Source organism: Neoarius graeffei, chromosome 9 (assembly GCF_027579695.1).
Source record: "Neoarius graeffei isolate fNeoGra1 chromosome 9, fNeoGra1.pri, whole genome shotgun sequence".
NCBI classification, from domain to species: Eukaryota; Metazoa; Chordata; class Actinopteri; order Siluriformes; family Ariidae; genus Neoarius; species Neoarius graeffei.
The window spans coordinates 57,339,783-57,349,916 of NC_083577.1; the positions used below are offsets into that span (position 1 = coordinate 57,339,783).

The 10,134-nt window shown below is 42.8% G+C and overlaps 1 protein-coding gene across 1 annotated transcript in view; it reads left to right on the plus strand.

The window, feature by feature from the left end:
• Positions 1–9,407, plus strand: part of dnajc15 (DnaJ (Hsp40) homolog, subfamily C, member 15) — a 43,713-nt gene extending 34,306 nt beyond the window's left edge. Inside the window, exons 5-6 of the mRNA XM_060929906.1 lie at positions 491–561; positions 8,934–9,407. Coding sequence (XP_060785889.1) covers positions 491–561; positions 8,934–9,004 — 142 coding nt within the window. The 3' untranslated portion in view covers positions 9,005–9,407. The remainder of the gene's footprint in view (positions 1–490; positions 562–8,933) is intronic.
• The last annotated feature ends 727 nt before the right edge of the window (positions 9,408–10,134 follow it).

The window sequence follows — 10,134 nt, forward strand, 5'->3', positions numbered from 1 at the left end:
GCCGTCTGGAGTGCTATAGCCAACGTGAGTCCTCCGTCCACGAACTATGATCCTGAGGAATCAAACCTAGCCAGTCTGGCCTGATGGCGTGCTCCGTGTGTATGTAAACGACCACAGCTCCTATTGGGCAGACTTTTATTTCTATCCAAGACTATCTCAGCTCCTCTCTTTGGTCTTGGATGTCTGCCACAGCTAATGTGTCCTTTGATAAACCAGTTTATCAGTGAGGACACATTCCCTGTGCTTATCATAAATGAAGAGTCCAGTCAGTGAAGGTAATCTTCACACCTTTTTTTCTGGAAACGTTTTAGACAGCATTTTTTGTGCAGAAGCCATTTTGATTAGGCTGATGATTTCTTTCAACCAGTTACTGCACAAGATCCTAGTGTTTGAAGAATAATTGGGTACATCTAATATACTCTATGGCCACTAGAGGGCGGTGTGCTGTCATTTACCAATGACTGTTTCATGCGTGTTTCTCTTTATCCAGTCCAACAAGCTCCAAGGCAAAGGTGAAAGAAGCCCATAGGAGGATCATGGTCCTAAATCATCCAGATAAAGGTCAGTGGCTTTTATTCTGCAAGACGATATCACAAACAGCGATCAGATTTTTTTTTAAATAACTATTTTTTTTTCTTCTGTGTTGTATCCATAAATTTTATTCAGCAGCACAAATGGAACGTTAATTGCATTATTTATTCCTGACCTGTATGTGGTATAAAAAGATTACACAGATATAGATGTGTGTATAATTTTGTTTGGTGTCCACCCAATGAATTTATTAGTGCCCTGAATTTTTCTGTGGTCAATTAGACTTGTCCAATTGAGGTTTTTCACCCACGTGACCAAGTCATGTGATGCATCGTTAGGCTGCCATTTTGGACGTCACGGCTCGAATCAGTTTGAATGCGAGGAAGGCAACAAACGAAAAACATAAAAGAAAAAGGAGCGAGATACAGAAAACACTTTCACTATCCAGCGACGTAAGGCATTTACAGGGCGAGCAGAGGGAGAGGTATTTGCAAAAATTGAGGTTAGCAGGCTTAGAGAACGACGTTTACCTGCTTCCACCAGGATTGTTCACTGACGTACGGAAGTACACGAAGCCCTCGTCTTTACCTGACTTCGGCCCACATGATCTGTATACCTATGTCGTTAAAAACCCATCGCCATACACAGGTATTGATCTGAAAGCGTATAAGAGTTTGGATGCCTACAAATATTTTGTGTCAGGCTGGGTAACATGCCTACATCAATGGGTCGTCCCTGGAGCCGGTGGTCGCCATCTTATTACAGCTAAGGTTTGTTCACATTTTCATTTACTTTCGGTCCTCAGGATAAACAAAATGTTATTAAATGTCATTGAAATAACTTCTTAGTCTGTTGAGACATGGCCCGTTATAAATTTGCTGTTACCAGGCAATGACCAAGAACTGTATTATTAGGGTCGGTGTCTGTGTTGTAGCAGTGTACTAGCAGCTAGCTGTTAGCACTAGCTAATGTCAACAACATAGTAGCTAGTATGTTACTGTAGCAATGTTTACGTTCAGTCATTTGGATGACTGTTAAAACCTTTCAGTCTCAAGTTTTTCCTTTACTGTATTTACTAGTTTACTGTAATTATGATCCGGCAGCTATTTACACCGGATCCAGTGTAAATAGCTGCCGGAGCGCGCTCCGGCTTGGTCCCCCTCAAATTAAGCAGCGTGCTCCGGCTTGGTCCCCCTCAAATTAAGCAGCGTGCTCCGGCTTGCTCCCGGAGCACTCCGGGAGCAAGCCGGAGCGCGCTGCTTAATTTGAGGGGGAGCAAGCCGGAGCACGCTCCGGAACCTCGGCCGGAGCACTCCGGGAGCAAGCCGGAGCGCGCTGCTTAATTTGAGGGGGAGCAAGCCGGAGCACGCTCCGGCAGCTATTTACACTGGATCCGGTGTAAATAGCTGCCGGATCATAATTACAGTAAGCTAGTAAATCCAGTAAAGGAAAAACTTGAGACTGAAAGGTTTTAACAGTCATCCAAATGACTGAACGTAAACATTGCTACAGTAACATACTAGCTACTATGTTGTTGACATTAGCTAGCTTGACCTTCAAAATGGCGGACACCGGGGCGTCACATGACCCTGTGACGTCAGGTGAAATACCTCAATACAAGCAACTACAAATGGGCACTTTTTTTGGGGGGGGGGGGGGGCCTGGCTAGTGATTTATTTCTCTGCTCAAGGTTAATGGCTCCCCTCACATCTGGCTTTTCCTTCCACCACCTGCATTTTATACAGACCTGAGGAGTGTGTGTGTGTGTGTACCCGCCTGTCTGCCTGCCAGTGCAGTGCTCCTGTGCTCCTCCAGGCCACGGTTACAGTGTGTGAAATCATCAGTGTGCTTTGTGATGCCTATCTGTAGCTGAAAGATAAGGCCTTTAACCACGAGGAAGAAGCCCTGCAGAGAGGGAGCGACCTGTTCTGCAGAGAAATAGTGCTCATTAAAGCTGTACCACAAATACACATGTAGCAGTAAAATCCTTTTTGTTATGCGGAAGGCGTAGGCAAGCAAAGGGAGTATCTAATCCTGTCACAGAAAGGAACAGATCTCCAGTTATGGACATCTACAACATTTCCTGGCACGAGCTATTGACAGACGAGACACTGTAGGCTTCATAAATCATCATAAAGAGTGATTGCATCCCATTTTTATCTTAATCTACTGCCCTGTTGTCAAACCCAGTTTAAATGGGAAATTACTCTGTTACATTGATTAAATGAATGGATTCTCTGTACTTTGCTGTGCACACATGGCATGCAGCTCTTTGTATGACTCTTGTCATGATTTTGACTTTAGTCAGGCACTGAGGTCAAGATCAATGTTCATGCCATTTGTTCATACAGTTTTCCAGTAATGGCTCTCAGTGCTGCCAGTGATTGTTGAATTAGCCTTCATTAGCTTGCGATCAGTGAATCCATGCGGATGTTTGAGCACGGGCTGGATGGCTATCTGCGTTTAGTTTAACGGAAGTCATGAAGTTTAAAAGCATGTCTCTTCAAATATGAAAGTACCTGGAAAGTCCTATCGGCCCCTGGCACTGACTGTTCTTAAAAGGTTGTTGAAGATGAGCTTAAACTTTTAGATTTAAGGTGTGTGTGTGTGTGTGTGTGTGTGTGTGTGTGTGTGTTGGCAAGAGCCATGTGTAATTAAGTCTGTCACTGCAAGCTGTGTTGCTTTTGCCACTCCCCCTCTGGCACACAGACAGATTAGCAGCCCTGCTCCCTGATACCTGCTCACTCTCCAGCGTGTTCTCCAATTTATAACCGCCACCGCTCCCGACACTCATTGGTGAGAACAGGATGTGTGTGTGTGTGTGTGTGTGTGTGTGTGTGTGTGTGTGTGTGTGTGTGTGTGTTTGTTTTTCCATGATGAATAGCCTAAAGGCTGGAAGAGGTAACCGTGTCACATTCTGCACAACTCCTGAAGATGTCATTCAAAGCATATTAAAGCTGCTTATGCAGAAGACATCAGTTGACTTAAAAAAAAAAAATGGGGGGGGAGACGAGACTGCACACTATTTGAAGTCATAGTCGTCAACTGTAAGAGCCCAGGTTGATGAAAATGGTGTTTCTCCCTGCAGCTCTCCTCATCGTGGTTTCCTACTGGCTGTTGTCTCGTGTGGTGTAACAACACAAACTACAGAATGTATGGAGTTACCCAGTTGACCCAATGTCGTGTCACTGAAAATGTTTCTTGTTTTTGACAATAAATTGAACAAATACCAGTTAGAAATAAAAATTAAAGCCGCAAGCGGCCTCGACGGGCCCTCGCGCCAGCGGCCAAGGGGGGCGGGGGCATGCGTCCCCGCGAAAGACCTTCCACAGCTTCTTCGGCAAGAGACATCACTCCCACAATGGCGACAAAGCACAGAATTGGACACATGGCAACAATAGGGTCGCACACTGTACGATGCTCGGGGCCTAATAATAATAATAATAATAATAGTCCTTCAAAAACAATAGGGTCCCGCACTGAACGGTGCTCGGGCCCTAATAATAATAATAATAACTAGAAACTATATGCCAAGCAGGCACCTTAATGCGAGAGGCAAAAATCACAACACGTTAGGGGGCGCTATAGAGGCCCTGAGGCCCGCCTGGATCTGGGCTTGTGGTTCTCAGTAGCGGTGGCAGTCTAAGAAAAAGGAGCCAAATTTCGTGCGTTGTCGACCATGGCAAGCGCCCCAATAAGGGTCTTGTAAAGAGTTTGCTTGCCAAGTTTGACAAATCAGAAGCTGCAATATCATTTTTGCCATAACCAGCACCCCCAGGGGCGAAAGTGCACAAAATCTGGTGTATATGTCAGGTGAGCTATGAAGAGTTTGCGTATGAAGTTTGATGACAATTGAGTAAATAGAAGATGAGATATAGATTTTTGAAGAATAAATTTTTTGGTTTTTCCCATGTCAGTAGGTGGCGCTATGCTGTACATGAGCGATAATGAGTTGGAAAAATAAGTGTCTACAACAGCAACGTACTAACACAAGGTAGTGGTGTGAAGGAAAAGCATTATGGAATTATTTACCAAAAACCCGTTTTGGAGCAATTGCGTCGGCCAAAAACAGCGCCCCCCATGGACAAAAATTCCCAAAATGTGGTATACATGACATGGGAGGTAGTAAGAGGGTGGCCGTGAAGTTTGACCAAATTTGAGGAAAGATTGGATTTTTTGCCCAAAAATAGCGCCCCCAGTGGCGAAATATCACAGAAATTGGGTAACATGTCAGAAGCCCAATGAGTGATTTGCGTGTGAAGTATGAGCAGTTTTGAGCAATCAGAAGATTTGTTATGAATTTTTAAGCATGTAAAATTTTGCATCGAAAATTGATTGACGTATAACTTCTGAACGGTTTATCCTACGTGAAACGTATTTAGTAACTTTTGTCAGCCATGTCTGTAGATGATGTGTATCAATTTTGGTGACATTCCTATGAACGGTCTAGGAGGAGTTGCGCCGTCTTCGTGGCCATGCATTTCGCACAAAAGTGAAATTACCTCACTTCCTGTTGGGCGTGGCTAATGCATTGGCATTACATTTTTGTCCGGCTTAGTGAGATACATATGCGTACCAAATGGCATGCCACTACTACAAAGTACATGGCACCCAGGCACCGTAATGCGGGAGGCCAAAATCACAACGACTTAGGGGGCGCTATAGAGGCCCTGAGCCCCGGCCAAGTTTGGGCTTCTGGTTCTGAGTAGCGGTGGCAATTCTCGGAACTGGTGCCAAATTTCGTGCGTTTTCGCCCATGGCAAGCGCCCCGAAAATGGCCCAACAGTGGAGAAAAATAAAGAAGAAGAAGAAGACGGAAGAAGAAGAATAGTGAACTCTTACAAGAACAATAGGGCCTTCGCCCATAGGGCTCGGGCCCTAATTATGGTGGAAAAAGATTATAAATGGCCCAAATGGTATCCGTGCATGGCAACTTTGTCTACTAGTGTTAGAATGAGGCTATCACTGTGAGTCTAACAGATTAACAGCACAGCATTTAACTTGTACAGTACCAGTCAAACATTTGGACACACCTACTCATTCACTCACTCAGTTTTTCTGTATTTTGACTGTTTTCTACATTGTAGAACAATAGTGAATACATCAAAACTATGAAATAACATTACGGAGAATAGTTTGTTTATTCACATACACAATTGTATTACACGGTGGTGTGAAGATATGAAGTTTACTGTATCTTCAAGTGGTGAACATATTCACAAGTGAGCGAAGCAAATGAGGGATATTTTTCAACACAAGAAGATAAACTCCATATCTTCACACCACCATGTAATATTCTTTTTATTACATCGACACATCCACAAAAAAAGCAAGTTAATAATTTTAATTTTGAACCAGTTCGCCATTTTGACAACACACGTCAAGTCAGCGGGAAAACACTGGGAGTGATGTCATTGGAGTGAAATATCAGGAATTATTGTACATACAGGACAGTTTTTCCATGGTATAAAAACATGTATTCTATTTCCTTCTAGCAGGTTTCATTCATTTGATTTGATAGCATGCAATATTGTTCACATATCGCTTATTCTACGTGTATTATGCCACTCTAACCAATGGAGAATGAGCATTGAATATGGTTTACGATATTGCATGGTTGTCTAGACAACATGATGTTACACATTGGCGCTGATGCGAATATTCAATGAAAGAGTTTGCTGCTGCATAAACGCAGAAGCATTTCTTTGATCGCCGGGAAAGAGAAAGATGCGGTGAACACCCGAAAGGCTACCAAAACTTCATTAGATATTCTTCACGCATATTTAAAAGAGAAAAACATACCAATGAACATTGAAAAACTGGAAAAGAGAGTGTGTATGTCAGTGGCAAACTGTTACTATTAGAGCTGGGACTTCAGCTCAGCCAAAACTTAGCCAGACTCACCAAAAAAGCAACAGGGCAAAGGATTTTGCAAGGGATTAGCAGCAGCGTGCCAGGTAGCGCCATTATGTGTAGTTGTCGATGTTGATTTTAAAACTAACTAAGCAGATTGCATGGTGAAATGAGTACTTAAGTCTGAGTGAAAAATACTGGGGTGAGCGTGCATGGAAGAAGAGTCTGGAGACAGAAATCTTAGTTTCTTGGTTGTTAGCCTGTGCTACTTGCTCTCAATAAAGCAGTCAAGCCAGTACTATTAGCATTCGCTACCACTACTGATAAACGCTACACCGGCTGGAAGGTGACTTCACTGCTGGGCTGACGGTGCCGAGTCACGGTTAAGCTCACGTTGGCCTTCGAGAAGGCCTAGGGCGAGTTTAAATTTTTGATCCTTCCCACTATAAATCAATATCTGATTGGTTAATTCATCTGTCACTTCCTACATACACTGCCATGGCCTTCTGCCATGACCTTCTGTCCTGGCAATGAAGTCCTAACCAATGAGTGACCAGCTCTAAACTCTTCTCAGCCTAGAGACAACAAACAAAAAAATCTCATTGGATGACACTATTTTAATGTTTTCAGGACAGTCACCCTTTCATTTCTGAAGCAAGTTTGATAGAAAATGAGACCGAATTAGAAGAGAATAATTATAATGGAATTATGAAAGCAATTAAAGAATGAAATAAATATAATATTTGAAATTCTGATATGTTTAGGTCTTCTCTGAAGGCCTAGAAGGCCCTGACGGTTCCCCTTGGTTTACAAGAGAAAAACATACCAACAGACATCAAAAAACTGGAAGTGTGTGTGTACAATAATATTGGCTGGCTTTTTTTCGTGGTCTATCAGATATATTCCATTCAGCTAACTTGTCTTCGACTCATTTAATATCATGCTAGCTGAATGGAATATATCATATACCACTCAACGCCAGTCAATATTATTTAAATATGCCACTCAGATCCATGATGTATTTTGTATGAAAAATGTGAGTTTTTCAACACAAGAAGATAAACTTCATATCTTCAAGCCAACATGCAATTTTCTTTTTATATATAGACACGTTCACAAGCAAAAAGTACACAATTTAATCAAAAGCAATTTCTCGATTTCCTCACAAGCGAATATACTGGAAAATGTTACTCAATGTCCTGGATGTAGTTTGTACGAAAAATATCTCATCTCATCTCATCTCATTATCTCTAGCCGCTTTATCCTTCTACAGGGTCGCAGGCAAGCTGGAGCCTATCCCAGCTGACTACGGGCAAAAGGCGGGGTACACCCTGGACAAGTCGCCAGGTCATCACAGGGCTGACACATAGACACAGACAACCATTCACACTCACATTCACACCTACGGTCAATTTAGAGTCACCAGTTAACCTAACCTGCATGTCTTTGGACTGTGGGGGAAACCGGAGCACCCGGAGGAAACCCACGCGGACACGGGGAGAACATGCAAACTCCACACAGAAAGACCCTCGCCGGCCCCGTGGCTCGAACCCAGGACCTTCTTGCTGTGAGGCGACAGCGCTAACCACTACACCACCGTGCCGCCCTACGAAAAATATGAGTGGCATATTTCCCAGTAAAACACTCTTGTCTATGTAATAAATTGAATTATGTGATTTAACAAAAAATCAATAGGTTTCATATTTTAGATTCTTCAAAGTAGCCAGCGTCTACCTTGATGACGCTTTGTACACTATTGGTGTTATCTTGACCAGCTTCATGAGGGAGTCACCTGGAATGCTTTTCAATTAACAGGTGCCTCGTCAAAAGTTAATTAGTGCAATTTCTTGCCTTCTTGATGTGTTTGAGATCAAATGGTAAATAATAAAAATACAGTAAACAGCCCTGTTCCACAACTGTAGTAATCCATATTATGTCAATAACCGCTCAACTAAGTAAAGAGAAACGACATCCATCATTACTTTAAGACATGACGTGTCTTTTAATTAATAAAAATAAAGAACAACCGTTGAATTAGAAGGCGTGTCCAAACATGAGCACCAGCTCTGGAGCTCGAGTCCCAATATTTCACATTTCAAGAATCTAAATTTCGGCCCAGTTGAACACACTGTACCAGTCAAAAGTTTGAAGTTATTTTGGATTAATGAAACTGTTCGCTAAGTAATATGTGTAAGCAGAATGTTCAAGTGGAATTAGTTTGTACTGGACCTCTGTGTTCAGGGCATGTAATGAATCAGAAAGCTATGCTTGATGTATTTAATCTACAGCAGACATTCCTCTTCTGTTGTGTTACAAAGCACAGATTTTTCCATATGCGTTTGGTAGATGTTAGATCATTGTGGCTATGGGTCAAACACAGCCAGATCAGACACTGTTTGGAGCCCACTCCATGCTCCTTCTTGTGAGAATACATATTTGCATACTGTGCAAAGCTCAAGCTCTGGCTGCTTTTCTACATGGAGTGTAGGAGGAGAGGGAAAATAAACACACACACAAATCATGACTGGTAATTGATGCTTTCTCTGCAGGTGGCTCGCCATATTTGGCGACGAAGATCAATGAAGCAAAAGACCTGCTTGAGTCTGGCCATCGGAGTTAACTTTCTACATTCAAGAAGTTCAACCTCCATTACTCTGAATCAGGCCTCAGACCTGGATCTTTCATATTGAAGGACCTATGCTGTCGATAGGAAGCATTCCTGTTTATCATTATTGAAGCTGCATTGTTTATTAAACGTTTAATTTTATGATGTGTCTGCTGAAAAACATCAGGCCTGAGTTTCCCAATAGCATCGTAGCACAAAGATCATCATTAAATGGTAGAGCGAGCAGCACAATGAACACTCTCTGTCCTAGTTAAGAGGCTTTTGGGAAACCTGTCCCAGTCTAGTTTGTCTTTTGCAGAAATGTAAGAGTACAAAAGTACTCAAAGCTAAGCGAGATGGACTAATGCCTGTTCAATGTTATTTATAATACTGAATAAACTGTTGTGGTTAATAATAATGACTAAGGGGCTGTTAAATTTCTCATCTCATCTCATTATCTCTAGCCGCTTTATCCTTCTACAGGGTCGCAGGCAAGCTGGAGCCTATCCCAGCTGACTACGGGCGAAAGGCGGGGTACACCCTGGACAAGTCGCCAGGTCATCACAGGGCTGACACATAGACACAGACAACCATTCACACTCACATTCACACCTACGGTCAATTTAGAGTCACCAGTTAACCTAACCTGCATGTCTTTGGACTGTGGGGGAAACCGGAGCACCCGGAGGAAACCCATGCGGACACGGGGAGAACATGCAAACTCCGCACAGAAAGGCCCTCGCCGGCCACGGGGCTCGAACCCAGACCTTCTTGCTGTGAGGCGACAGCGCTAACCGCTACACCACCATACCGCCCCGCTGTTAAATTTGTGTGGAAATATTTACAGGTGCTGAGAAAAATGTATATCCAAATGCACAAGCAGTCATTTAAGTTTCCAAAATTGCAGAAAGTACATGTAATGGAAACAATCCAGTCAGTTTCAATACGTCTCAATTTGATATTTACAACAACTCCTGTTTTTTATAGCTGAGAGCTCATGCCACATGTCTAGTAAAAAATCTGCCTTCTTCGCAGTCTGGCACTTTTCTCTCCTGGCCCAGCCCTGCTTAGATGTTGTAGCTGATATTGATGACTTGCATGTGTACAGTAAGTATATCAGAGGTGAGTGTTTGGCTGTTGTCTTA